General features: G+C 43.6%; 5 protein-coding genes across 11 annotated transcripts; 3 read left to right on the forward strand and 2 right to left on the reverse strand.

Moving 5' to 3' along the window:
• Positions 1-573: 573 nt before the first annotated feature.
• On the reverse strand, positions 574-13,839 carry Lrt (Leucine-rich tendon-specific protein). The gene is made up of 5 exons (XM_076823905.1): positions 12,826-13,839; positions 4,835-5,177; positions 3,233-3,547; positions 2,832-3,164; positions 574-2,773 (listed from the first exon to the last, which is right to left on the reverse strand). The coding sequence occupies exons 2-5, from the start codon at positions 5,174-5,176 to the stop codon at positions 1,394-1,396; spliced, it is 2,370 nt and encodes a 789-aa protein (XP_076680020.1). The 5' UTR covers position 5,177; positions 12,826-13,839; the 3' UTR covers positions 574-1,393.
• Positions 5,171-12,949, forward strand: LOC143375138 (IQ and AAA domain-containing protein 1-like). The gene is made up of 9 exons (XM_076823938.1): positions 5,171-6,167; positions 6,235-6,387; positions 6,785-6,918; positions 7,010-7,270; positions 7,334-7,635; positions 7,707-8,220; positions 9,188-9,537; positions 9,841-10,089; positions 11,123-12,949. Exons 1-9 carry the CDS (start codon positions 6,022-6,024, stop codon positions 11,561-11,563), a joined length of 2,550 nt encoding a protein of 849 aa, XP_076680053.1. The 5' UTR covers positions 5,171-6,021; the 3' UTR covers positions 11,564-12,949.
• Positions 13,840-15,168: 1,329 nt separating the features above from the next.
• LOC143375112 (uncharacterized) lies at positions 15,169-20,760 on the reverse strand. Of its 4 annotated transcripts, none has more exons than XR_013086812.1 (9): positions 20,662-20,760; positions 20,308-20,350; positions 19,975-20,099; positions 16,929-19,883; positions 16,687-16,847; positions 16,379-16,583; positions 16,192-16,314; positions 15,912-16,125; positions 15,169-15,723 (listed from the first exon to the last, which is right to left on the reverse strand). XR_013086812.1 is itself a non-coding variant. In XM_076823897.1 (8 exons), coding segments are annotated over exons 1-8 (3,747 nt in total). In that variant the 5' UTR covers positions 20,664-20,760; the 3' UTR covers positions 15,834-15,992. The 4 variants fall into 4 exon arrangements, 2 of the variants coding, with proteins under 2 accessions (XP_076680012.1, XP_076680013.1); XR_013086811.1 differs by having other exon boundaries at positions 15,169-15,812; XM_076823897.1 differs by lacking the exon at positions 15,169-15,723 and having other exon boundaries at positions 15,834-16,125.
• Positions 20,761-20,982: 222 nt separating this feature from the next.
• Herp (Homocysteine-induced endoplasmic reticulum protein) lies at positions 20,983-23,946 on the forward strand. Its single transcript, XM_076823923.1, has 4 exons — positions 20,983-21,322; positions 21,611-22,002; positions 22,569-22,979; positions 23,055-23,946. Exons 1-4 carry the CDS (start codon positions 21,188-21,190, stop codon positions 23,329-23,331), a joined length of 1,215 nt encoding a protein of 404 aa, XP_076680038.1. The 5' UTR covers positions 20,983-21,187; the 3' UTR covers positions 23,332-23,946.
• A 477-nt stretch (positions 23,947-24,423) lies between these two features.
• Coq8 (ubiquinone biosynthesis protein COQ8, mitochondrial) lies at positions 24,424-27,761 on the forward strand. Of its 4 annotated transcripts, none has more exons than XM_076823915.1 (12): positions 24,435-24,665; positions 24,793-25,043; positions 25,201-25,740; positions 25,811-26,030; positions 26,093-26,217; positions 26,277-26,361; positions 26,444-26,559; positions 26,638-26,800; positions 26,873-27,075; positions 27,151-27,303; positions 27,379-27,479; positions 27,546-27,761. In XM_076823915.1, the coding sequence occupies exons 2-12, from the start codon at positions 24,852-24,854 to the stop codon at positions 27,718-27,720; spliced, it is 2,073 nt and encodes a 690-aa protein (XP_076680030.1). In that variant the 5' UTR covers positions 24,435-24,665; positions 24,793-24,851; the 3' UTR covers positions 27,721-27,761. The 4 variants fall into 4 exon arrangements, 3 of the variants coding, with proteins under 3 accessions (XP_076680032.1, XP_076680030.1, XP_076680031.1); XM_076823916.1 differs by having other exon boundaries at positions 24,435-24,611; XR_013086813.1 differs by lacking the exon at positions 27,546-27,761 and having other exon boundaries at positions 24,424-24,665; positions 27,164-27,303.
• Positions 27,762-27,893: the final 132 nt, after the last annotated feature.

Consider the following 27,893-nt stretch of genomic DNA (forward strand, 5'->3'; position numbering starts at 1 on the left):
ACCGTCTCGAATAGGAGCAGAAAATCAGCCGAGTTGATAGGAACACATGATAATAGTGGAGGTAGATCGAGGGACGTAGCCGGGGAGCGAGAGAGAAAGGGAGCATGTGCGAGAAAGGTGACGTGCCACTAACTCTGGTTATACGCTCCTGCTATCTCCACGCTCCAGTTAGTAGGAGCGCACTTGAAATTTTCAAGTGATCTAATTTTCTCCGCGTTGAATTTGAATTCCCTCCATGCGTGGCGTTACAATCTGTTTCGAGACTTTCCCGGTAACGTTGCCTGTGACACTAAAATGGTAACGGGGCCCGGGGGCCCTGAATCCCGGCGCAGAAAAGAGCATTCAGTGTTAGGTCCATTCTGTACCTCGTCCGAGCTTGTATGCTTGTAATTTTAAAGGGGTATTTGCATAAAATAACATAGTAGAATTAATAATATATTGCAATAAAAAATATTCATTCAAGTAGATATAACAAATAGAGTTACAAGAATATTCTGTTCCTTATGACTTATTATTTACATCATGTACGTAAGCATCAGGCTGATACTTGCATAAAGTATAATAGAATCTAGGTAGAAGACTTTGAAAATGTATAGAAATATAAATATATTTCTAAGAATATTGTTAGTACCATATTTCTCTAATGTCAATTTTTAACTTTATACATCAACTAAAGTTTAAATAATTATTATAAATACAACACTTTTATGACATTAAATACTAACGATATACAAAACAATGCGCTTTGCATCTAACTTGCACAGTATCATGACTCGTGCACATTGTCTATGTTAATTTGCACGATACTCTACGCTAGATGTTTCGAATTTCAATCTTCTGCATCCACGGTGAAGATCCGTTTACTATGGAATACGGTTTTAATTCGCGCGTATCAGTAAAATATTAGTACAGCTTTCTATTCATCATATATTATTCGCTTAAACAAATTACGATGGCAGTGCGGAAACTGAGTACTCCAGACATTAACAGATCATTATAGGAATCTGTCTCGACCATTTCTATCCAATTTCTTGCAAATAATCCCACATAGAAGACAACTATTGCTGAGATTATCTCAGATCGATTCCATTACGTCCTTCTTACCACTTACTGATACACATCATTCTATTTGGAATTATCGGCTTTGTGACTAGTAGCTCATGGGGACGATCTTATACAATAAACTCAGATCTGACACCCTTTACTCCTACCGAACACGTATTACTCAATTTCAAAGACTTTAAATAATCAACAAAGACGAGCTGTATTATTTACAAAGCTGCTGGAAGATGTTTCAACGAAACGGGACCTCTCAGTCCCGAGGGGAATATCTGTCATTATTTAAAATGTTCCTACAGCCTAAACGAGGTCCGAGATCAAACGGATCAACGGATCAAACTTTCGTCGTGGCCAGCAATTTGATATAATGCGCTTTATGGGTTATTTCGAACTCCTGAGCGGGCAGAAAGCATTGCGTCTGTATTCTGGGATGTCTCGTCCTCTTGACAACCGATCGGCCGAGTACCACGAGCGCAATTAACAACGCGCAGCTAGCACCCACTATGGCTAGCACGATAATCTCGGTGTTCTGTTTGAATCTCTGCACCTCGACGCAACGAAGCCTGCCCCTGTCGTCCACGAAATTCGCGATAACATCCTCCTCCTTTACTTCATCCAGGCTTGCGCAGACCTTGTACCGACCTGGCAAGAGTACTTCCAACATTACAAACGTCAAGCTACAGTTAAGCTTCTGCTTATGCACCGCGGACTCGGCGTCGAAAACGACGACGGACAATTCGCACTCTGGTCGCCTGGATTTCTTCGAGGTCGACAGACTAACATCGACGCGCAGGAAGCCCTGGGCGGACACGTTAACGTGCACCCCGGTGATCCTCGTATCCGGCGCCAAAGGCTCTGGCATCGTAGCTTTCTCGCCGACCCGCTGCAACTCCCGTTTCGTCTCGTCGAGGGTGATCACGTCGCTGCAACCCACGCCCAAGGAAACATCGTCGTAGCTGGTCGGTACCAGAAGCACCACGCAGTAACGATACTTGTGGCCCGGCTGCAGATGTAACGAGGTAGGTATGGCCACAGGCAGCGAGCAAGGGTCTCTCATCATGCGCGAGTCGCAATGAAGGGAACTGGAGTCAGTCTCCACCTCGCTGTCGCCTACAGTCTCATATACTATCAAGGTGTCGCACGTGTACCGCTCCGTGCACGGTTCCACGTGCCACAGCAGGTTCACCCCGGTTGACTTGTCGTAGTGGAACTCTTTCAACGACAGCTGAGCAGCAGCCAGAGGCACTCTGGTCATGATTGGTGGCGTCGGCTCGCCGCAGAGGAGGCTGCCAGGAGAAACCTGCGTCAGTATACCGTTCTCCAAGGCAGGAGGTGTCGCGCATACCGCCGACGACTTGTCCTCCTCGTTCAAAGTAGAGTTGCTCAACCAATTAGCGAATTCCAGGAGCGTGCAGTCGCAGTTCAAGGGGTTGTCTGCCAAGGAGAGCCTCTTGAGCCGCAGCTTGGACGTCGGCACGTCGTTGGCCACCATCGTGATGTCGTTGTCGTCCAGGCGAAGGTCTTGAAGGCTCTTGAGCGGCACCACCAAGTCGGCCGTCAGTGATCGCAGGAAGTTGTGCGTGAGGTCCAGCGTCGTAAGCTTCTCCAAGTGCGCCAGAGAGGAGCTGGACACGGCGACGATGCGATTGTTGGCCATGTCGAGCCTGGTGAGGGTCGACAAGTACTTGAACGAGTGATCCTCCAGCACGTCGATCTGCGAACGAACCCGTATTCAGGCCTGCCCCGTACTTGACAAAGTATAAACGCCTTACCTGATTGTGGCTCAAGCTCAGGTAAGATAGGCTCTTCAGCCCCTCGAGGGCCCCTTGCTGCACGTTCACCAGCTCGTTCTCGGACACGGTGAGGAAGCGTAACCTGGGCATCTGGGGGAGGAGGTTCGGGCCCATGGGACCCAGCAACAGGTTGTTGGAGAGGTCGAGCTCCTCCAGGATCCTCAAGCCTCTGAGCGCCGACAGGGCCGAGACGCTCAGCCGGTTGCCGCGCATCCGCAGCGAGCGTAACGCCGGCAAAGCGGCGAAAGCTTGCGGTGATAATTGCGACAACAGGTTGTCGCACAGGTCCAAGTACGTCAGGTTCGACAGGCCCTGAAACGTTGCAGCGTGCTACAAGCGAATTACGATCACAAGAGAGCCGACTACGGTGCCTCGCGTACCTTGAAGGAGTCTGCCTCCAGAGTCTTCAGCTTGTTCTGGGACATATCCAATCGCTCCAGACCGACCAGACGGGACAGAGCGACCGTAGGGACGGCGTCTAAGAGATTATTGGGAAGTCCAAGGGCCTGCAGGGGCCTGCTGAGGCCAGTGAAAGCATTCTCGTGAACGCGTCTCAGTTCTCCAGTGGAAATCACCAGCCCATGCAGGGCGACCACGTCCAAGAAGCGCGATGGCAACAGGGAGACACCGGTCACGGTTACGTCGAGAAGGGAAATTGTTCCTGGACGACTGGATCTCAGACACCTGCTGATAGCCTGGAAAAAAAGATGCCAATTTTAGTGGAAGCTTGAATCACTTGGTATCGCGATAAGAAGTATCCAAGGACAAAAGCTAATCAGGGGACAATCATTTACTACTCCGATTAACCACGGAGCATCGAATTACTCCAAGGATTGCGCGATTCGCGGTGGTAACGTAAAGCAGGGTATATTCGTTGAAGTAATTGGTAACGGGACATTCGATGCGATGCAGCAAGCGTGCACGAGACGAGAGAAAGAGAGGCACTCCGCACAATGGTCCCTTGGATAATACGACTTGTATTTCATTGGCGGTCTATACGCCTACGCCTACCTGGCGGGTGGCTAAAAAATCACTGACCTCGATAGTACGGCAAAATAATAAGAGTCTGCGAAGGCGGGCTCGAGCGTTGCAATTTGACTTTGAGGTAAAATATCTTTAAGGCATCATGGAAAATGGGAACTACTGTTTAAACCTGATGATACTTTTAAGGGTCTCCCTACCTTGACGGACCAAAAATAATGCGAACTTTGGGAATTTTTTAAAACAAAACCATTAAATATATTTACTTCCAGCTTTGTGGCTTCATTCGCCGATCTTTAGAGAATATGAAAAAAAAATTGTATGCAAAAGTAGTGGTTATATCCGGAGTTAAGAGAATGGGACATCTACTGAAGATATATGCCAAGTTTGAAGTAAATCGGGTGATTGGTTTTTGAGATATCATGCTAACAAAATCGAAAAACATCGTTTTGAGAAAAACCCGTTTAAAGTTTCAGGTACCGGTTTTTTAATTATTATTTTTTAAATGTTGCTTAAATATGTACAAATATAGGCATAAAGTTTTCAATTAATATAATTTGAGGGTTTCCCTTTAAAAAAATCCCAAATATCGCGCTCCTTTCCAGGCCGTCAAAGTAGGGAGATCCCTTAAATGTTAATTTTCAACGATGAACATATATTCTACAATGTTCAAACTTTACCCTAGAGTGTTTGCGACTTAATTTAACAGATAGATTTTAAGAAGCAGCTGATTGAAAATACGTTTTAAAAAATAGGCCCAAACTACGTTACAGTTATCCAATAACAGAATTCAATTCTATATTTGGGCCCAGACATGACAGAACATCTTTAGTATCTATTAAAGAATATGTACCCTCTCTCCCTGAAGTTACACACATACTCCAATGCACACCCCGCACGAGCGGGACCAGACGTACACGTTAATCTCTCTCGTGAACGAATCCATGAGTCACTGTGCGTACATGTGTTCGGGACGAGCGACTTGAATGGGCGAGAATTACCTGCAGCGCCGTTCTATCGCCGGTGCATCTCAGCGTGTGTGGAAAGTCGCAGGAACACTCGACGCCCGCTTTTGTAATATTTGGACACTCCCAAACGGTGTCAGGCGAAGGCGAGGGCGCGTGGGACGACTCTTTAACATTCCCCTCGTCCGGGCTTTTTACAGGCTTTGACGAATTCACCGGCACCTCCTCGGTCTCGTTCACGACCGGCACCGCCGTGAACGACGCCGCGGCGATCACGCTCGGCGTCGTCCCATCCTCCAAGAGGTCGTCCTTCGTTGCGCCCATGCACGACGCAAGCGTTAGCAGCAGGATCAGCCAGCATTGAGGCTTCCACAGCATCCTGGAAACGCGATCACTTATGAGACATCAGGGAAGATGACGATTAAAGTCTACATACTAACAAGGGAACCCCGCGAACCCGCACTCATCGATCGGAACGCAACTTTGTGGGTTTATAGAGTGACTCAAGACAAGAACAACGGTGTATTTCATTCGGGCCCTATCACCCTTTAAGGGGGTGAAAACTAATCTCAAAGTCAAATAGGCACTTCCACTTTTTCGCGTATAACTCACAAACTACAACAGACAGGAAAAAATGTTTCAAACGAAAGTGTAATAGCGCAATGAGCACTGCAAACTTACGTTAACAAAATTTTGGAAAATTTTTTTTTGTTCAGGTATTTTTTTTTAAACTCTTCGAAATTTTGTTAACGCAAGTTTGCAGTGCTCATTGCACCATGATACTTTTGTTTGAGACATTTTTTTCTGTCTGTTGTAGTTTGGGAGTTATACGCGAAAAAGTGGAAGTGCCTACTTGACTTTGAAGTTAGTTTTCACCCCCTTAAAGGGCGATAGGGCCCGAATGAAATACACCGTTGTTCTTGTCTTGTGTCGCTCTATAAACCCACAAAGTTGCGTTCCAAACGGTGAGTGTGGGTTCGCGGTGTTCCCTAAGTACTACTACATGTTAAATCTATAGGTACACATCTATGTAGATGCTAAGAATGAAATGAAGGCGAGTAATCGACAGGTTGTCGACTGAACTTCGCCCCATTTCCACGCCATCCACCCCAAATAACCCGACTTTCGGCCCCGCAACCCTACCAAATTCACCACTCAGCTTCCTACAATGAAGAACCAACAATAATTCAATAAAGGACCATCAAATAAACCGTTTCAAGCCAATGTCACATACCTACTACAACGAGCTATGGCTGATCGCGAGGAACGACCTGGAGAAGTTGCTGGAGCTCGATCGAAGGGTGCAACAACAGCCACAAACGAGGAAGATAGCGCGGGGGTTAAATTTAATCCTCCCAACGTATCTCAGGTACAAATTGTTGGTGCACGTCGCGCTACCGATTCTGATTAGCCACGCGAATCCACGAACTTTTCAGGTATCGTAATCTGGTGCAGAGGCTGATAGTTTGCCACGACCAGATGGTGCAGACGCAGAAGAGGGCCTTGATAAAACGCGTCTTGGACTGCGCCACCGGGAGGATGCTCGAATACAAACGGGCGATCGTTAATTTGGAGAATTCGGATTATGAGTAATGCCGAGGCTGAGAAGCTTCCTCCATTAAATGTCTACCTTTCTCTCAAAGGGGAGCATCCAAAGCTCGAGGAATAGAATAATACTCCTTTTTGTACTGGAGTAATGCGGTTTATGCAAATGCAATTAATCAATTTAATTTCGTACAATCAGTGGCGGATTTAACGGGCGGCCAATGAGAGGGGCCCAGAAGGCCCCTCTAGAGTCCCATTTTCAAGAAAAAAATTATGATTTTATTCAATCACTATATTTTTTTCTGTACTATTCATATATATACTATTTATATTCCAATTAATTTTTTAAAAATAAATATACGGTAAAACACGGTCTTCGCGTCGCGCGTTAAGCTTCACAAAATTCCCCATTATGCAACCTTCGAATGTAACACTCTCCAGGTGGCCTGATGACCATATGAACCAATTAAAGTACACGCCTGGAGACGTGGAGATCTCTGTCTGCGCGACTGGCAAAGACGTCGTGGATCAGCGCAGGAAACGCATCCAAGAGTTGATGGAAGAAGCTCATAAACGCAAGTTGCTGAACCGACTGATAAGACAATAATTTCTTAACGATACAGCATGACTGATATAAATGTCTGCCTTTCTTCCGCGCGACAACAGCCGTAGAAATTTCAAGCGAGGGGACACTAATCGAAGGCGAAATTGCCAGTGAATCCCAAGAAACCACGACAAGAGCGCGAGGGAGAAGAGTGAAAGCAGAAGCTCCGGAAGAAGACGAGGTGCCAGCTATTCTCCGGGAAACGCCGGAACAGAGGGCCACCCGAGAAGCTCGCGAGGCCGCGGAAGAAGCTATGACGAAGGCGATATCGCTTCTGCAAAGCCACGAAAGAGGAAGAGTCGGTCGTCGAGTCGGTTTCGAAGGTGAGACTTTCCATTACGACAAACCGCTTTTCGTCTGTATTATCCCCTGCATTAACGCCACAGTGGAACGGATATATAATTACCAGAGGAAGCTACAGACTGGAGAAATAGTTCCGACGAAGACGCCCAAAACTGCGAAGCAGAAGGCTGCCAGGACGATACAACGGGCCTGGAGGAGGTACACGGCGAAGAAGAGGATGAAGAAGAGAGTGGAGCGTTTAGAAGAGTTGTTGGAGATTACGGTACCCAGGCGGAAGTGCGACAAAGTGTTCGCGAAAGAGAGAGAGAACTTCTGGAAGAGGCTGGAAGTGATCCCAACGATCACTGCCGGGATTGAGAAAGCAGCTGAGGAAGACCGAGCTAGAGTAATCTTGATTCTACGGCTACGCCTGTTAGAAGCTCCCTGGGGTCGACTAACTATTCGTCGTTCCAAAAGCTGTGGAAGCTCAGAGGACCAGGCTTGATAGAAGACATCACCGACGAGATTCGAGAATGGTTCATAGTCTGGTACAACGAGGCGGGACACTTCGACGTCTACCCAGCCGCGAGCGTGGGTGGCAGCGTTCTGATCGCCACTGGCCAGACTCTCACCCCTCGGGAGTATCTGATCGAGAAGGCGACGAAGAAGACCGAATCAAATAAAGCAGAGAAGAAGACGACTAGGGCCAAGAAGAAGACGACCCCTTGGATGCCCGAGACCAAGGCGTTCACCCTTCTCGATGCCACCAATCAGGACTTCATCGATGACTGGAGCTTCCGAGACGACCTGGACGACCCGCCGCAGAAGGTTTACCGTGACCTGATCGTGGGCAAGCTCGGCTACGAGCTTCAACTGGAGATGAGGCAAGTGGTGGACGAACTGATGAGGCTGGAGCTGAGGAGGCTGAACGTGGCGCTGAGGAGGGACTACGCGGCTGACAAACGGGAGCTTGATATACCTAAGCAGAAATGTAAGTTAACTTAAGGGGGTACAGGACTACTGAAATAACTTTCACAATTTCTGTTTAAATTCGCCAGTAAATTTACACACTGTAGTGTTTAGTGTAGAAATTACTCACCCCCAAAGCCTTTTGCTTTTAGATGATTTAGACTATCTTTAGCGTTAAATAACTTCAATAATTTTCAACATTCTGACAATCGTTTTTCTAAATTACTCGTAAAAGCGTGCGTAAAAAGCTGTGCTAAGTACCGGTATGGTGATCATTTGGTATCTAAGCAATCCGACCCAAAAGAAACCATCGATTTTTAACTGACTTCGAAATAGGGCTGGGACTATTCGAATATTTTACAAGTATTCGAATGCTACGAATAAACTTCGAATATAAAGTATTCGAATACTACTTAGTCAAAATTAACTTACACGATTTCACCCTGACATTTGCACTGTGTAAATTTGGCGCCGACTTAAAAATATGAGAGTCGTAGATTAAATAAGGGAAAAAATTATTTTTTACTTTTTAGTGTATTTCTCTTTTTTTTAAGTCGTTTTTAACTTTTTTTTCTTCAAATTTTGTAGTCGTTCAATAGTCCCGTACCCCCTTAACGTCCGATTGATGAATGAATGTGTTCTGAGCGCAAGTACCAAGCAGCCAGCGAAGTTACAGCGGGGGAACCTGCCCTGGAGATCGGTAAAAGATACGTCCAGGGCGAGAAAGTAATTTCGCCGGAGAAATACTTGCGTTCTGCGAGGCACTAATCAAGAAGTAATCGCTCATTAACCGACGAGACCGTTGCCATACATCAAACTGGTCCTTTTATGGTCGCGACGGTAGGCGTACAGCTGCTTGCAACAGCCTACAATCGATCGTTTTAACGAGCATCCATCGGCTAAAGGCCTCGCGGAGTATGATACACACAGTGATTACAATATCGCTTGTCCAACGCTAATTAAGTGCATTTAATCGGCCTCGGCGACAGCTGGGAAGAAAAGGAAAAAGAGGAAGAGGAAGAAGAAAGATCGGCTGGGCGCCGTCCCCGTGGAGGATATGTTCAAGGAGCTGGTGAGGGCGGATATTATCAGGGACTACCCTTTGACTTCAATCAACGACTGGCTGGGGGACCTCTCCTATCAGAATTACGAAGCAGAGAGGGAGTTACGGGTCTATAAGCACCGTCTAGGCGAGATCAAGGAGGTGGTCATGGACTACTGCGTGCTGCCTCTCAGCTCCAAGGAGATTCATCAGCTCGCACCCCTGGTACGGTCCGTCTGCATCTGCGGCCTTGCGCAATACGGGAAGAGCTTCCTGGTGAACGCCATTTGCTCGGAGGTATTTGTCGCGAGCCACTTCTCTTTAATCCTTAACCGGTGACGTGGAGTCTAGTACACCCCTGCAGAATTATTCCTTTGTGTAACACTTATACGTGTGGGCTATCGGTCACGTGGATTCGAGTACCTTCCTAAAATTAGGTGAAGTTAATTTACGTGTTATGAGTGGGAGTGTTCGAGCAATAGCTTTTGTGTTAATAACGTGGCGAAGTCTGAGAGGCTCCGCGTTACCGTTTATGTCTCCAAAGTGCCACGTCACTGGTTAAGGGTTGGAGCTGAGAAACTCTGCTCGAACCACCTGCAGCTTGGGGCACTGATGATCGACATGTCGCCGGAAGTCCTGGTGGGCAAGTATGACAGTCGAAGGGACCAGAAAAAGTTAACCAACATGATTGCGAAAGTGGCTAGAGAATTCGCTCCCGCCGTGATCTTCGTCGACAACGGCGAGAGGCCCTGGCTGAAGAAGGTCCCTGTCGAGGAGAGGCCGAACAAACCGAAACGGTTCGCGCGCTATTTCCCGAAGCTGGTGAAGAGCATCAAGAGAGGCGACCAGGTGATCCTCGAGATTACACGTAGCTCGTATATTTTTAGTTCGCTACGTTCCTACAGAGGAAAGTAGCTTCAAGTGTTGCAAGCGAAACGGGGGGGCTTGCAGTGCCTTTCCTAAAGCGGCGAGGAATGTTAAAGTTGGTGATCTGGTAGCGCCCACTTTATGAAATTCTTGATATTCCTGTTTCGACTCTTTCTCCGATATATGAATGAAACACCTCAATAAGCCAGCCACAGGTCCCCCCATTTCTCCTTCCCGAACCGTCTGGATCGTTCGAGGCTGGCCATCAATGAAACACCTCCTACCGAACGGCCAGGACGTAGGTGGTATGCCGAGTTTAACGTAGGATTTAGAGCGCCGATGATTCGGGACTGATATGGGTGACAGTAACACCCATTGGCGTAGATCAACCATTCGGGACAGAGATTACTTATTTATGATTTGTAATTATGCGCCATTATTGTTTCGCTCGTAACGGATAGAGGCGGATTTGGAGATTTGGCGCCCATAGGCTAACAAGCGTCTGCCGCCGTCGAGATAATTTTAAAATTAATTCAATATGGCAACTGATATATGAGTTATTGCTAATTCGTTGTATGGAAAAAAGTGAATTGTTTTTAAAGTTGTCGCAAGTCTCTGTGTTTGAACATTTTCCAATTTCTTTCGCCCAAAATTTGCCGCTCCAAAAATTTGATACTTCCCAAAATTTGCCGCTTCCAAAATTGATCACTCCCCAAAATTTGATACTTCCCAAAATTTTCCGCTCCCCAAAATTTGATACTTCCAAAAATGTTCCACTCCCCAAAATTTGATACTTTCCAAAATTGTCCGCTCCCCAAAATTTAATGCGCCCCAAAAATTTAATGCTCCCCAAAATTTGCCACCCTGGGCTACAGCCTACACCCAAATCCGCCGCTGGTAAGGGATTAGTTATTCTTTGAAGAGTCGCTAATAAAGTTTCTGAAGTAGATATCTTGGTAAATTCATGGACCGACGCAACAAGGCGCTCGATATACCGGGACGTGATACATTTCAGATCCTATTTCTCACGACCTCCTCCGAGCCATATAAAGCAAGAGGGCCCTTCATGAGGATCCACGACAAGTTCATAATGATTCCTCTCACGGACTACAACACGATGTACATGATTTACAAAGATCTGCTGATGCAGTACCACGGAGTGAATCGCGCCATAGACGTCTCCAGCTTGGCCAAGATGTCCGTGGGCATACCGTTGGAATTCGTCAGGACCGCCGTGAAGACGGTTCTGAATGTTCGTCGAAGGATCCGGCTGAGGTTCCAGCCGCTCGCTCTGGAGGAGATCATGGAGGAGGTGCTGAAATACGAGCACACCCCGCAGAAGACCTTGAAGCAATTGGTCAAATTCGAGAATCGAACGCCGCTGGGCAGGAGGAGGGCGAGGATGATTTCCGCGGCGAAAAAGGAACGCGAGCGAACGAAGGCAGGTCCTAAATGAAGCGGAGCATCGACGGAACGTGAGTGGGCTTTAAGTAATTGAAAATTATGAAACGATAAGAAACCCGTTTTCTGGTTACCAGCGTTGGGTCGCTGGAAAGATTTTCTGTGTCGCGAGAACCCTTCACTGAAAGGAAGAGAATGGAAATGGAAACAGAAACTCGCCGGGCAAAACGTGGGACGTAGGCGCGTTAAGAGGCAAGGCTGCAACACTTTTAGCGAGGCATTTTCGCGATGAAAATATTACGGCGTGTCTGATTGCGTCACTTGTCGAGCGATCGGGGAAAATGAAGGCTTGGAGGAGTTGCTGGATGGAAAGCGAAGGGTCTGCGCGTAGGCATGGTCGTTGGAAGACAGTGACCTTTGCGAGAGGGACGATCTTCGATTGAGCGATTCCTTCTTTCTTTCGTATCGCGATTCGCCAACGTCCGCGTCCAGACGCGAAACTGGTTTTCGTCTTCGTAGCGCGCTAAAAACAATCGGCGAAAAACGGAGGGGGGAAGACAGACGTAGCGAGGAACATCGTGGAAAAAGCTGAAGGCTCAGATGTATCGCAGCCTCCGATTCGCTGTCGAATCTTTGGGAGCGCTAAAAAGAGAAATCGAGTTTCTTTGAAGACAGTGGATCTTCTGGAGCGAGCGAACGTCGGCGGAATACTCTAACAAGTCTAAACTAAGTTGTAACGAAATACCGAAATAAAGCTCCGAACGAAACGCGCCGCACGGACGGTTAACGCTTCAGCGAGTTCATTAAGAAACGCGCGTACGCCAGCGCGAGGAGATCTCTGCTGATCCCACAGTTGTGGGTGCTTGAATCGAGGTGATGCGACCCACCAGGGCGACGACGACCTTACGCATGTTCCACTTACTATTTACTATTACAAACACTCTTCGGGAAGCAACATTACTCGATGCGGAACATTACTTTGAAAACTGTACGTAGAGGTTGCGTGTTATCCGTGTTTCGCACGCAATTTCTCACGAGCAACTGAATTACGCAGAGGGTAACGAATCCATCCCTTAAAATTAATTCCCGTTTCCTTAGAATTAAAATTAAAACTACTCGTTCATCCTGGAAGCTGGGAACAAGCCTGTTAAGGGCACTTGTGACGTTTGAGAGAAAGTAAGCCGCAGTAGAGCATTCGCCAATGTTTCTGCATTTGCTAATACGTTGTCATACAAGTGCCCTTACAGGCAGAAGGCAGTGAAAGATCTGATCCAGCTTCTGCCCACGAAGAGGGCCCACGGACGCGCACAGACTCACCTACACCGGTGTGTGTCCCTGTTGGTCCGGGTGGCCCCTGCGGCTCCTCTTCACGCGCGACGTGCACGCACACGCGGGCTGTTACGTCGTAGCACTCACGCAGGCGCGGGACAGGCACTCACGCATCCAGCCCACGTTGCCCCTGGTTGCCTGGTTGCGCTCGCTCGCTCGCTCGCTCGCGCGCGCGTTGGCACACACAAGAGAACGCCGTTCGCGCACGCTCGCCGGTACCGAGAGAGGGGTCACGCGTCCATAGGCGCGGACGCTTGAACCACGAAATCCGCGGGCTTTTAGGCGCGCGTCGTCTGCTTCCCCGAAACTGTCGAGATTGTCGTCGGTGGATCGAGTAACACCCACGCCAGTGACGCGTTCACCGGGTGCATTTTCCGTTCGGTGCTACGATCGCGTGCAGAACGCGGCGGACGCGCGTGCCTCGATCTCGTGGACGGTCAGGCGGCGATATCCGTCGCAAACGCGGCAAGGTACGACCGTACGACGACGTAGTGCTGGCCGATACTGTGTGCACCAGGCACACGGTGGGCACTCGCGCCGAGAAAACGTCGCCTCCGCTATGTCCACACGGTGGGGACCCCGCCACGGTGCGCGTCCGTCTCTCTGTGTCTCTCGGTTTCCACATAGCATAGCCATGTATGGAACACGGGACGACGTTCTCTCTCCCGGCCCTTACGCCCACTTGCACCGCTCTGTCGATCTTGCTCTCGCCACCGGCCGCCTCGTTCTCATAGCTACCCAGCCAGGTATCCGTCGGAGCGACGTCACCGTTACAGGTTCCCGCATGGTTCCCGCCGCCTGACTTCGTCCTCGTCAACCCTGCCGCCTCCCCTTGCCGCTGACCAATCGACACACTCCGCAACCGAACGCCGCAGCAGCCAGCTTTCAGGCGTACACCAACGCAGCGGCGGCGTTTTCGAATCTAGCGCGTGCTCGGTGTCGCGCGGGGCAAGTTTTTTTTTTCAACGGCGGAAGCTACTGCTCGAGGATCCATCGCGTAGCGTGTATAACGTTAGAGGACCTTTAGATTCCTTATCAAGCTATCCGCGATGTTGGCGGAGCCTCGAGCAGTAGCAGCGGTTTGACGGAGACTAGAGGGACGTTGATAGGGAGTCGCTGGAGTCTGGAATTGGTCTCTTGAAGAGCTTATAGTCTTTGGATCTGCTCCATTCAACTCCATGCTTGACGATGGTTGCCTGGAAATGTGTTTTATTTAATTCACGGTGATCCTTTGTCGCGAGAAGATTAACTACGATTACGTGGTTCTAGCTTACGAGACTCGACGATCACCCCGCGCTCAGTATCGTATTTATTGTCCATTGCCAAGGTGGAGTTTCTTTCCCACTATTCGTTACTTAGCATAACCGCTGGGCTGTTTCACAAGTGATCCTCGATTGTGGCCGGGCTTCGTTCTCGCGTACACAAGGGCGTTCTGGAAGACGAGGAGAGAGGATGAGGAGGGAGAGAGACTCCGAAGGTCTTCGGGATCCTCGTGAAATGCTTTTTGATACTGGAAATCGGTCTGTCGCCGTTACGAAATCACGTAAAACCGGGCCTTCACGCCCACGCGAGTAGGACTGGCGTGTAGCCACGGCAAAAGAAAGTTTTACTTCTTTAACGAGCCGCGTGTTTATAACGTATCGAGCGGAAAGTAGGACTCGCTAGTCCACACTAATAATATTACCGTTGCAGTTGTATCCGAATCGTGTAACTTATCACTAATTTCTCGATAAATATTCGTCGCGGCTCTAAAATGCTTAAAGCCTGGCATAACAAAGCGGCTCTAATAATGTTTCGCCATTGGAATACGTATCGCACGCTCGGCCGACGCATTTTTTCCTGCATGCTCCAGCAATTTCTTCCTCTCCCCGTAACTGCGGGAAGTTTCCTGGATTCCAGTCCTCCGCGCTTATCGTTGCTCAATGCTTCGCTTCTTAATGCTGGAACTGCTAGCTTCTCTGAAAGATAAGCTGACGATTCTGTGGTGAAAAGAGCGCGAGAGGACTATTACTACGTAAGAATAATTCAGATCCATCGGACCAAAGGCGGAGGCTCGCCTCGACCGGGACAAAAGTAATTTTTGTTCGACGGAAAAGGCCAAGGAGAAGCGGCTCCCCGTGGACCCCGGTGACAGCTTGATCGAGGGGTTCATTGTATACAAATTTCCCTGGAATTTAGTTCGTAAATTCGCGGTTTATGTAACGGCTTAAAGAGCAGTCGAAGATGATGTCTGCATCAATCGAGCCTGGCTCCGGTGGTTGCTCTCCAAGCCATAGCTGATCTCCTTCCTTTTAAGGGTAAAGAAATTCAGATTTAAACGGAACCTCATAAAAGCACCCACAACGTACAAATCTTATTTATTAATCAATTCGTAAAAAAATATGCAATTCTTCTGTAATAATTTACTTAACCCGAAGCAGGGCTTCTTTAAAATTGATGCACTATTGATGAAACCGATAATGTTCGTAGTCTAACAATTATAAAATTCGCAGTCTGTAAAAGTAACTTACTCTGTATGATACTATTCTTCGAACCTTCCTCGAAGCTCGTTTGAAATATATAATGATATCCTGATGATATTGGGTAATATTCCAATATCCGCAATATTTTGTATCTTAATGGTAAACGACTGGGAATGCTGTTGCTGTAATTACCAGCGACGACCGTTTTTGAAGAGCCGAGCAGAAAGTCGCGCGATTCTGCGAAAGGCGGCTGTTCACACGATAGTATCGGAAGGACTGCAAATGCTTGGGCAAAAAGCTGCATCGGCTGAACCGGCTATCGGAGAGCTAGTTGATCGACCTCTACTCGTAACTTCAAGTTTGCGTGCGCCTTTACGAGCAGACATTTAAAAACTATCGTACCACCCACGACACTTGCGCTACTCTGCAAGAAAGCACACTGTTACAATTCGGTGTGATTATTATCATTCTGCAAACGATCCTTTTCTACATCCGCGACACTCACAATTCGTCCTAGCAGGTGTACATAACACGTTAAGGAAAATATACAAGATTTTATTATGCGTTCTCAATGCGGCAACATATAAAATTATTCAACTATAAAATTACTACTACGGTATGTTAAAATTAACAGGCTTATCTAGCATCAACTCTCATCCTGTAGTTATTGCGTTTATCTTCACAGAAGACAAATTAATATGATATTTTAATCATATTACTCGACTCTTCCATCAAGTATATGTACTCTCTCACGTCGTTCATGAATCTCCGCAAGAACTTATGGTCCCTCTTTATGTTGGTTATCAACTTTTTAATGTCATCCTCTCTGTAAAAACAATGGGGTTGCAGTAAAAGGATTATTTAAGTCTCCCAGGCGAATCTATCGACTGACCTCACTGAACCTAATACACAATGGACAGAGATGTCTTGAGATTCAATCCTGTCGAATGGTCTGATACTTATCGTGACCCTCAATATAATGTCCATCCTTTTTGTCCGTGATACAAACGATATGCTAGAAATAAGAAGCGTATGCCATACCCGATGTAAAAATTCGATGAAGAGCTTTAATCGATTACCTATCCCGAGTTATTTCCATCAAATTTAAGTCCTCCAAACGTTTCAAGTCGAACATAAAGTCCATAGCTAGCTTAACTTCTTTCGAAATGTAATCTAATATCGGCAGAATGTCTTCGGAAGTTTTATACAGATCCATCAATCTCGCAGCGTCTAACTTTTCTAAGATTAGCCAGTGAACTATGCTTATAAACACCTCTGCATCATCTGACGGAAAGAACATTTGTAATCAAGTCTTATTATCTATCCCCTGGAGAAGTATATTATTTAATCAAATAACACTTTTGCATTGCTCTTTGTTTGCACGCACCTGCGAGGCGCGAAATTATCCTAATGTCTTTAATGAATTGGACACTTGCGGCGTCACTATCATCCAAGTATATTGCTACTAAGAGCGAGCAAGCTATGAAATCAATTACGAAAACTCTTTTCTCAATATTTTCGTGATACACGTCCCAAATAATGTCGTCGCTGAAAGGAGCGCCGAGAAAAATTACTTGATGCAGGAGAAATGCGAATGCGGTATAACTGGAGTATTTTATTTTCATGTACCTTTGCGCGCGAATCTTTAATTCCTTTGTTAGCTTAGAAAAGGGATCTAGTTCGATTGAAATGTTATTTTCTACAGGAAGAACGTAGGGTTCCAAACTTTCCCTCGATTCTGTGGCCATTCCATTTGATAAGTTTTGATCATCACCTGCTTCTTCACCAGTATTCTTTATTTCCGATGAACAGTCCATCCTTTGAGCTTCTACGTTAGAGCTATCTGCGCCTATGTCTTTTATTTCCATGTCTTCCAAATCTTTTGCGGGTATAGGAAATCGCTCGATGTCGTTTACCGTTGACGAAGAATATTCCAAAACTGAAACGTGTGCATTGGTAGAATTCCGAGGCCCCTGATCATCAAGTCTAAGCTTTGAACTATCTGGCACACCCCCCAAAAGTGTGTGTTTAATCAGAAATGTTTGCGAGTTACATCCATCTTCTTCCAGGATGTTTAGTTGCTTACTTTGTACTAAGTTACACTTCTGATAATCAAACGCAAATTTTGGCGAGCCTTCGCATTCAATGTTTTCAGGTCTTTTAACAGCATCTGCAAGACAATCTGTTTCTCTGTTGACTTCCTGGTGGTAAGAGACGTTTACAGGCATGTCTTCACATAACGAATCATCTAAGCACATAAATGACGGTGGTTTAATTGACTCCAGCTCCTCTAAATTGTTATCGAAAAATGTGATACTTTTTTCCATTGAAGATTGCTCACGGTAACACTCATTACCTTGTAAATTGTCTATTTCGTTGAAAATATGCACGCGATTTTCTTTATCATCTGTTTTATAAGAAGTACCAACGTTCATTTCTGAAATTTCGTTCTCCTTATTACTGCTCGTGAAGGAATGACCAGTACTTAATGGTTTTAAGGTGTACGTTCTTCTTGAATGTGTATCGATAACTTGAGAGGACTCACGTCGCAAGCTTTCAGTTTGAATTACCTCTGAAGTTGCAGCACGAGTATCATCGTTCGATGCAGAATTAAATAGAGCACAAGCTGCTGGCGTGTTATTTTCTTCCAAAGCAGAAGCACAAGTATCTTGCTCAATCAAGCCATGCAAGGCCATGCTGGGTCTAGTATTTACAGAATTCTCAACTTCATTTAGGGTAGGTTCTTTAGTACCATTATCTTCAAACCTTCTCGGATTATCTACGTTACAATTCATTTCGTTCAAAGGCATGCCTGAACTAGCTGAAGGAACTACTACAGCTGTAATATCTCTCAAAACATTATCAGGCACTGCAGAGTGATCCAAAGACTCTCCAGAACGATTACTGCTCCTAGAATTCTCAAATAATGGTGATTCCTCAACTTTCGCGAGATCCATAAAATTTTCCATTTCAACGGGATTTCGTAATGCCGTTACAGCCTCAGTGATTTCCATAGAAATGTTTGGAAGTAACACGGTTCTGCCAAACTCTTGATTATTTATTTCTGATTCATGATCTATCTCTTCTTCCTCACAGGTACCCCTCATGTTCAGCGATGATACCACAGCTGTAGTTGTCATTGAATAGTTATGAAAAACCCTGGTTCTATCTGAATTTGCGTCATCTCTCAAATTATCTGGTATTGAATTATGCAAACTCCGCTGTGGGTCAAACATAATCTTCGCAGGTTCGTCATCCTGGAAATTATCTGTACGTTCTTTAGGAAACGCACCTATAGCTGTAGTAAAATCCATTACCTCATCATCGTATACCGTGGTCTCATCAAAATTTACCATTTTTTTATAAGAATCTGCACCGCCCCTTAATTCTCCGGAATTACGGTCAACTGCTGTAACTTCGAAGCGCATCGCGTTTATTCCTTGATTTTCAGGTACAGAATATATGTTAACGGCAACTGCTTTAGTCACCTCCATAGTCTCTTCATCCACGCATGTAATATCGCATTTACTTTTCGGAACTTTCTGTATCGTCGATAATCTATGAGCGTTATCTGGACATGGCGCCTCTTTGCAACTACTTATTTTCACAGGCTTAGTCATTTCCATCGATGTATTGTGAAAGATGATAGATCTACAATCACCATCGGATGACCCCAAATTTAATTCCCAATTTTCTACCTGATTCCTCTGTTGCACATTACATAGTATAGTTGGTACTGCTGAAGTTATTTCCATTGAGACGTTATTAAACTTTACAGTTCTATCATCCACAGAATACGCCGCTACTTCTGCATTATCATTATTAATTGCAGATTTAAGGATAGATGGTATTGCTACAGTTGGTTCCATTGACACGTCTTGATCCATTTCTTCTGTCGCTGTCGTATTCAATTTGTTTATGCTATATTGGGAATTAAATATGCTGTCCATCGACGTTTTAACAGGCTGCGTGAATTCCATTGAGGTGTTCTTACGCGTCCCTTCTGATTCATTACCCTGTATATCAACATTGCAAACAATTTCAGTGAAGTCCATATTCATGTCCTGATAAGTCGTGGCATCATGTACATTCGGATGCGAAGCTTCTGAAGTTTCATTAAGTACATCTGTGCATGGGTCCTGGTAAACAGAAATAGTTTGATGTATATTGCTGCTCGATTGTAAATCCGTTGGGGAAACAGAGTCACATATCTGCTCCGCTGTATTATAAAACACAACGGACGATGCGTTCGGTAACTGCTCTTTCTGAGTTACTAATACAGATTGTACGTTCCCAACTACATTCGTAAAGTCCAAGTCACAATCTTCTCCACTTAGATCTCTCTGAATGCTTCGATCAGATGCAAATTGAATATTGTTTCCTTGGATACTGCATTCGTTGATAGTTTCAGAATCTGGACAGACGAGTCCATTGCAGGATTCATTAAACTCGTTCCCTTCGTGCACATTTTTGACCTCGCGTTCTGTACCATCAGGAGCGCACAATAGTTTAAGATTACTTAGATCGTGTTCCTCGTATGTACTATCCCACACAGTCCCCTGCTCCACGGAATTACAAAATTCTCTGCGCAATAAATTCAGACCGTGAATTAATCGCTGAATCGATTCCAAAAATTTAAGAGAAATAATCCGCGCGTAAGGAGTATGCGACTCACTTGACATGCTTTTTCTCAGCGAAGCTGACCCGTCTTTTAAGCTTCGTAGTCGGGCTACTTTCATTGGACGAACTATTCAAATTTAAATTCTGCAGTGGTTGTCGTGGTTTGGCAGGCTTAAGAATCTATGCAAATTGTAAGAATAATAGTAATGTTAACTGAAGTTTTAGAGGCAGAGGATAAGGCTTTTTATTAAGCTTTAGTTCTATCCACACAATCATAATGCATTATACACAAAGCAATAGCAGGAACGTAGAGGATATATATATTACAAACGTAAGATTGGGATTAACTGATGTTATACACATATCATTCGAATATTACTGTACTTACAGAAGACCTCCTTGAACTACTTCTAGTAGATCTGGTGGAATCCCTACAAAACATAAACCAAAATACTTCAACCTCAAAAAGAAAAGAATACGATTTAATGAAAGTTTCACACAGTATCGGAGATATGGCAAATTTGTTAATAATTATGTTTCTACTCCGAATAGTAGCGACTGATAGGAAAATAATTGAACGATACCAATATCTTTCAAGGCTAACCATTTAACCACTCTATATTCTAATTGACCAGTTTCGCGACACTCGACAGTCGCGGTGTAACAATGTCTACGCGGGGGCGACGCAGATAAGTCTCTTTAGCCAAATGAAAACGACTGAAATAAATGAAATAAGGCTTACATTTCATTACATCCGAAAGTAATTCGATTCAAATTCAAACGAAACTTCGAAGGCGTCGTCTCGCGAGCAATGACCGCCAACGCCAGCCACTGGTTTGGCGCCACGCCGAACTTGCGACGGGATTTTCATGAACGTTGCGGGGAGCTGCCATGAATTACGATACCGGCATAAAATCGGAAGATACGGCGGAGGATCTACTTGAAGATCGGCTTTTATCGAGTCATAAATAAATCGTAATCTACAACCAATGACGAGTCGCCAAATACGTGATTCCATTTAGCGATGCATTTATATACAAAAATATACATCGCCGATTAAATGCCTGTTCGTTTCATAGTGGCGTTGTATCGGTAGTTATTGTAAATCTACAGGCTGATCGAATAAATAACACGGGACCGTCGTATCAGTTTCAGAGGCGTAGAGGTATCAGCTCGCCTCGGCAGGCATCGTTAATTAAAGCTGTCGGAGTAATTGAAAGTGGAAGACAGCTGATCGAAAAGAACGGAAAAGTACAGTTTCACGCACGATGGAAGGACCTGTGGTTAAACTAACGATAAAAGCGCCGAATCAGCAGATCAAGGATCAGGTCGTTCAATGTGACATCGGTTGGACCATCGGACGATTAAAAGAATATCTGTCGGAGATCTATCCTAGTAAACCAGTGAGTCTCGTTGCTTCTATCCGCCAGCCCGATCGTGTGAAATCTTGTGAAAGCTGTAATCTATTGATTCTCGGGTGAAAGTAGAATTGCATTGCACCATTCATCCAAATAAATGTAAAACAACGCGTCTCTCGTTTTCGCTATTTCCAAAATCAAATCTTTCTGACATGTCATTATTTAACAGTCCGCGGTAAATTTCGCATAAGTGTGCTTCGATAAATGTGTTTACCTTGTCGTCGCGGTGGTCGAGAGAAAGCTGTCGTACTTACGATTAATTTATATCCTTAGGAAAGAGCTAGTCAGAAGCTTATATACTCGGGGCAATTACTGAATGATTCTATGTGTTTGAAAGATATTTTGAGGCAATGCGATGGACAGACAGATCAAGTTTACACAGTTCACCTGGTCTGCGCGTGCCAGAAAACATCTATGAGTAAGGCGCCCGAGCAAGATGCGGAAAGCATAAGTACAATGTCTGCGGCGAGAAGCGCGGCAGAGCAGGCGAGATTAAGCGGCACGAACGGTGCACAAAATCAGGGGCAGAATGTTAATAATGTTGCCACGCAGCACGCTCCTACGAGATTGTATTCAACGCAGCAATACTTTGATCCAAGGAATAGTCAGCAGATGGCTTGGATGCAGCAGGCATATACACATTATTTCACGCAGTATATGCAACTGTAAGCGAGACTCGTCTTGTTTATCTTTCTTTAAGGGGTAATGCCGCTGTAGAGCTCGGAAAGGCAGCCTGATTTTGAGAATTTTTTATGCGAGTATAGTGAATGGTATACAAAATTTGTTCGAAGGCCTTTATTGTACATACCTTGAAGTATTATCTCAATTTTGTTTTTTTTTTTTAATACCAAATGACGGTGTCACAGCTCAACAAAAGAAGCTTCTTCTGAAAAACAGTGTTCCGCGGCCGGAAAGATTTCTCCTTCAATTTTTTACCTAGAAGAATTGAAGGAGAAATCTTTCCGGCCACGGAACACTGTTTTTCAGAAGAAGCTTCTTTTGTTGAGCTGTGGCGCTGTCATTCTGTATTAAAAAAAATTTTTAAAATTGTGATCACACTTTAAGGTATGTACAATAAAGGCCTCCGAATAAATTTTGAATTCCATTCACTATACTCGCTTAAAAAATTCTCAAAATCAGGCTGCTTTTCTGGGCTCCAGAGTGGCATTACCCCTTAAGGAGGCGAGCTTTAAATACATAGATATTTCTAAACTTTAATGTTTCTTTATAGCATGGCGGCGCAAGGAATTCAACTACAAACTAGTATTCCATATGTTCAGCAAATGAATGTTAATACAAACGATAGCGTTCAGAATCCGTTTATGAATACCACGAATAATGTTACTACTACCACCACCACCACCACCACTACTTCAACTACTACTGCCGCTAATAACAACAACAACAACAACATTAACAACAATAATAATAACGTAGGCGATGAACAGCAGCAGCCTGCTGCACAGGATGCTGATATTAATGGTGGAAATAATGGCGTTGGAGAAGAGGGTGCATTTAATAGAGATTGGCTAGATTTCTTTTATATGCTATCTAGAATTATCGTTCTCTTCAGTATAGTATTTTTCTATTCGTCTCCACTAAGATTCCTTACCGTTACATTTCTTGGATTTGCGATGTACCTGTAAGTAGGCTTCGCATACTTAACGTTCGCAGTACGTGGCGCAGAAAGGAATCTAACCGATTAGATGGTTTGCAGGTATCAAGGCGGTTTCTTCCGAATACAACCTATTCTCTTACCCGAGAATAATAATGGCCGGTTGGACAATAACAATCAAATATTACAAAACGAGGCCGTGGGCCCTCAACCTGTACAGCAGCAACAAAACGGCCAGATGCCAACGGTACAAGCGGAAGCGAGGACTAACGCGAACGAGGAGCACGAAGAAGAGAGACCCGGTGCACTGGCTTTCACTTGGACATTTTTCAGTACATTCTTTGCTTCGCTTATTCCAGACCAGCCAAATGTTATATAATTTTATTGCGCGTCAGTTTTCAGAGTCGGTTTCGTTGTAAAGTTAATTTCCTTGTTGAAAATGTTCACAGAACGTGACGCTAAACCCGATGAGGTGGTCTCCTCCAGTATAGAAATTTCACGAATACTAAGAACAAGATTATTATTTGTTAGGGACTATAAAAGTGGCTTTCACGATGTATCGTTTTCAAGTAAGTTTCGTGGGACTTTCGAGGGCACTGATCTTATACGCAATACTATGTATAATGTAGGTATAAATAATTAAATATACGCTTGCAGTAAACGGCGTTTTTATAAATATTTCTATTGGTACTTGTAAACTTTCGTGTGTTGCTTTAACTCGCTGAGACTACCTCATGGTTCATTGATGAGACAGACTTGCGATTAATGACTATTCCATAGGAGGTGGTTTTAACTTCGACTTTACAAGAAATTATATTAAATCATCTCAGAGTGTTTAGGATTTGTTGCATACTAAACTTTCTGTTTTCGTAGTTATATACAGATACAACGAGATGGATATATACTGTGTATATAAATCATGTTATTGTAGAGCTTGTAAGATATCGATATGAAATATAAAAAAAAACTGAAGAGATGGTAGTAAGATTTAAAAGCTTGCCAGTTTCTGTTTATAAAGATTGTTACAGCAGTAACTGCATCATGTAATGATTATTTCTGTGATTCGTAATGCGGGTGAATGTTCAGACACACCTTACACATACTATATAAACATTCGAGCCTCGCTCGAATATCTATTTCGTGGATGACATAATATATTAAGTAAAGGTGTTCTTAATAAATTATAGAATTTCTGTAATTTCTTAAATAGCGGTGGAACCGTCATTAATAAGTCGTATGTACAATGAGGAAAAGAAATAAACAATTTTGAAAAAAAAAATCCCATTGAGAGATTGAGACCTGCTGAATGATTGTCAGTAATTAAATACAAGAAGTATGGCGTGCGTCTTTATTATACCGATACTACGAACGCGAATCTAATCGATCAGCTCACTTAGATAACACGATGATACGTATAAAGTAGAAACACGTGCATGCTGAATTCTGAGAAAAAATAATTGCACATGTGCCTTTAGTAAATACTGTAGTTTAAAGGTCATCTTACGAAACACGTGTCCAGGGTGTACTAATATTTTTTAAAGACAATATCAATTGATAAAGTACACGTCGTCACGGTTCCTCGTTTTATTCTGAAAAAAAGCATTAAACGAGAGTGAAAAATCTCTTAACAATAACATAACCTTGTACGTGCCTCTGAAGGTCTGTATTTATTTTAAACCCACACGATATATAGTCACTACCATTAATACGCGGGTATGTAGGTGTCTGAATTCATAATAGCCTTATAAGTAGTTTTCTTAGTATTATTTAGCATGTTATTAAAGGAAGAAAGGAACCGAGACATAATTAAAATATAAGTAATGTTCATCCCCCAATTTAGACCTTGAAGACTGTCGTAATCCTTAAACCAGCGGTTTGCAGTAACATTACGTTGTAAAAATGTCCCAGCCTTGGATGTCTGATCTCATCGGTGTGCTCAGAGGAGCTAAGGCGGTGACTAATGCCATTATAAAGCACCAAGAAGATGCGGTCAGACACACGATACGGACAACGAGCTTGGCAGTTTGCGTAGAGAGGCGTCTAAAGGAAACCGCAAAGAACTTTAATAATATAGAACCAAGTAAGGTTCCTGTAAGTTTCAAAAATACGTAGAATATTGATTGAGCAACTAAAACTACCTACGTTTGTTTTTAACATAACACATAGGCTTTTATATAATCCTGTGTATTACGCTGCATTTACTAAGTTAGATTAACAATCTGTTGTTGTGTTACACATGTATGTATAGGATCAAGTAGCAACTGGCCTTAAAGAAGTAACAGAACGAATGAATGTTGTCGAAAGAGGTATAATGGAGTTTCTTAAAATCAAAGCTAATAAAATCATGGGCGTGCCGCTTGACCAGTACAATCCCCCGAAATCCAGTGAAATTCAATTGTACGTTCATAATCCTGCTAAGGATCCTAAAGAAGTACCATTTAAAATGGGAGACACAGATGTAGGACGGGATGTTAGCTCTAAGGGCACAACTAATTTACGGGAGAAAGAAGATAAACCAGTAATAAAGAAGTACACAACTGTGAAAGAGAAAATTGAAACAATATCCAGTCTCGATGGTGAGATACCCAGAATTGAACTCTCCGACAAAGATAAAGAGATTTTGAGGAAATTAGAATTAGAACATGAGAGAAATATAAAAAGCAAAAGTATGAAGCAAAATAATGCACCGAAACCTGATCCTCGGGGATCGACAAGCGAAGTAATAGAAGATGTGAAAGCAGCTTCAGAGAAACCTCAAGTTAGACCGTCTGTTAGACCAAAGCAAACTGTAAGTTTTGTTATATGTTTCGAATAATGTCTGTACTAGGCGTATTAATAGAATAATTTATATTCCGAAGCTCTCGCCCAATGCAAAAGCACAAAAAGTTCCATCTACCAGGTTGCAGAGAATGGTAAGCTTCGGAACGTTAGGAATTGGCCTTGGCGTCGGTACAGTAGCAGAGTATACGCGTAGAACACTTGGATTAAAGACCCAAAGCCTTGGTGACACGTTTGATAATATGTTCCTTACAAAGGCAAATGCGGAAAGAATAGTTTCAACTTTGTGTAAAGTAAGAGGTAAATATCGGTGACTTCTTTATTGCATTTTTAGTGGGAACTGATAATTACACGTTTGATAGGCGCAGCATTGAAGATTGGACAAATTTTAAGTATCCAAGATGAAACCATCATTAGTCCTGAACTACAGAAAATCTTTGAACGAGTTAGGCAGAGTGCTGATTTCATGCCAACATGGCAAATTGAGGTATTTAATTGGTTTTAATAGCATTAAAATTCATGTGTATGTTCTGAAACTATTTCCAGAAAGTATTAATCAGTGAACTTGGACATGACTGGAGAAGCAAAGTTGCTACCTTCGAGAATAGACCATTTGCTGCTGCTTCTATTGGTATTTATATTTCGTAATAAGGAAATAAAATAACATAGAAATCAACTTAATACAGTTCGTGAGTGTCGTGAAAAAATTCTAGGTCAAGTACACCATGCTACTTTATTAAATGGTCAAGATGTGGCAATTAAAATTCAATACCCTGGTGTAGCTGTAGGGATTCAAAGTGATGTTGAGAACTTAGTAGGCGTAATGAAGGTATCGATATCTTGTGAATGTTTTACTGTTTCATTTCGGTTTTCTTGAAAATAACTGTAATAATGTTAATTTCGATAGGTTTGGAACATCTTTCCAAAAGGTATGTTCATAGACAATTTAGTGGAAGTCGCAAAACGAGAGCTTGCATGGGAAGTTGATTACGTACGAGAAGCCGAGTGCACACGAAAATATAAAAAATTCATGGAACCTTACACAGATTATTATGTTCCCACAGTGATAGGTATGAACTGAAACAAATTACTAATCGAAATATAATAGTAATTAAGTAATAATCACTGAACTATATATTCAGATGAACTTTCGACGAGTCAAGTTTTTACAAGTGAAATGGTGGAGGGTGTTCCTGTAGACAAATGTACGAGTATGGATGTGGATACAAGGGAACACATTTGCAAATTGATAATGAGTTTGTGCCTTAAAGAGTTATTTGTCTTCCGATACATGCAGACAGATCCAAATTGGTCAAACTTTTTCTACAACACTAATACAAAACAAGTTTGTATTAGAATGCTTTAACGTAATGGCATTAATAGTAATAATTGCTGTTACATGATTTTATCTAATTTCTAGTTAGTATTATTAGATTTTGGTGCGTGTCGAGAATACGACAAAGCATTTATGGACAAATACATTGAAGTGATATATGCTGCGAGCGAAAATGACCGTGACAAAATTCTAAACTTATCCAGGGAAATGGGATTCCTCACAGGATATGAATCCAAAGTATGAATTCTCTAATACTGCCACTCATATGTTTAGTAGAAACCGTTCAATCAATTGGCATCGTATGGATTTCAGATTATGGAAGAAGCTCATGTAGACGCAGTAATGGTTCTAGGACAAGTATTTGATAAAAATAAAAAGTACTATGACTTTGGAGGGCAGGATGTGACTAAACGGTAAAACAAAGTTCGTTATGCTTTCGAATAAAAGTATTTAAAGTGAAATATGTGTATCCATTTCAGAATTCAGTCACTAGTCCCAACAATACTGGACCACAGACTTTGTCCTCCACCGGAGGAGATATACAGCTTGCACAGAAAATTATCAGGAGTTTTCTTATTGTGCGCTAAGCTTCAAGCTAAAATAAATTGCCGTGATATGTTCCATGAAGTGTATGCGAATTACAAATTCGACTAATCTAACTTAAATTGTAAATAAATCATTATGCCATAACTAAACATGTATATCGATGTATGTATACAGTGAGTAACGAAAATATTCGGACACTTTAAAATCGTATAACTTTTTTAGAATTGGTCCAAACGACATGAGTTTTTTTTTGAGAAGCTAAAGGGATTAGTTTGCTAAGT

Source organism: Andrena cerasifolii, chromosome 12, assembly GCF_050908995.1.
Source record: "Andrena cerasifolii isolate SP2316 chromosome 12, iyAndCera1_principal, whole genome shotgun sequence".
Classification (NCBI taxonomy): Eukaryota; Metazoa; Arthropoda; class Insecta; order Hymenoptera; family Andrenidae; genus Andrena; species Andrena cerasifolii.

Coding starts and splice junctions, on each gene's coding strand:
- LOC143375112 (XM_076823897.1), bottom strand. Junction 16,848..16,928: donor TTAAAGATTCGCGCGCAAAG/GTACATGAAAAT, acceptor CGCTCCTTTCAG/CGACGACATTATTTGGGACG. Junction 16,315..16,378: donor ATGGAAATAACTCGGGATAG/GTAATCGATTAA, acceptor TCTTATTTCTAG/CATATCGTTTGTATCACGGA.
- Lrt (XM_076823905.1), bottom strand. CDS start 5,176: ATGCTGTGGAAGCCTCAATGCTGGCTGATCCTGCTGCTAACGCTTGCG. Junction 3,548..4,834: donor GCGATAGAACGGCGCTGCAG/GTAATTCTCGCC, acceptor CTTTTTTTCCAG/GCTATCAGCAGGTGTCTGAG. Junction 2,774..2,831: donor TGAGCTTGAGCCACAATCAG/GTAAGGCGTTTA, acceptor GTTCGTTCGCAG/ATCGACGTGCTGGAGGATCA.
- LOC143375138 (XM_076823938.1), top strand. CDS start 6,022: ATGTCACATACCTACTACAACGAGCTATGGCTGATCGCGAGGAACGAC. Junction 6,168..6,234: donor ATCCTCCCAACGTATCTCAG/GTACAAATTGTT, acceptor CGAACTTTTCAG/GTATCGTAATCTGGTGCAGA. Junction 6,388..6,784: donor TTGGAGAATTCGGATTATGA/GTAATGCCGAGG, acceptor AACACTCTCCAG/GTGGCCTGATGACCATATGA.
- Herp (XM_076823923.1), top strand. CDS start 21,188: ATGGAAGGACCTGTGGTTAAACTAACGATAAAAGCGCCGAATCAGCAG. Junction 22,003..22,568: donor TTCACGCAGTATATGCAACT/GTAAGCGAGACT, acceptor GTTTCTTTATAG/CATGGCGGCGCAAGGAATTC. Junction 22,980..23,054: donor CTTGGATTTGCGATGTACCT/GTAAGTAGGCTT, acceptor GATGGTTTGCAG/GTATCAAGGCGGTTTCTTCC.
- Coq8 (XM_076823915.1), top strand. CDS start 24,852: ATGTCCCAGCCTTGGATGTCTGATCTCATCGGTGTGCTCAGAGGAGCT. Junction 25,741..25,810: donor CTGTTAGACCAAAGCAAACT/GTAAGTTTTGTT, acceptor TATATTCCGAAG/CTCTCGCCCAATGCAAAAGC. Junction 26,218..26,276: donor TGCCAACATGGCAAATTGAG/GTATTTAATTGG, acceptor AACTATTTCCAG/AAAGTATTAATCAGTGAACT.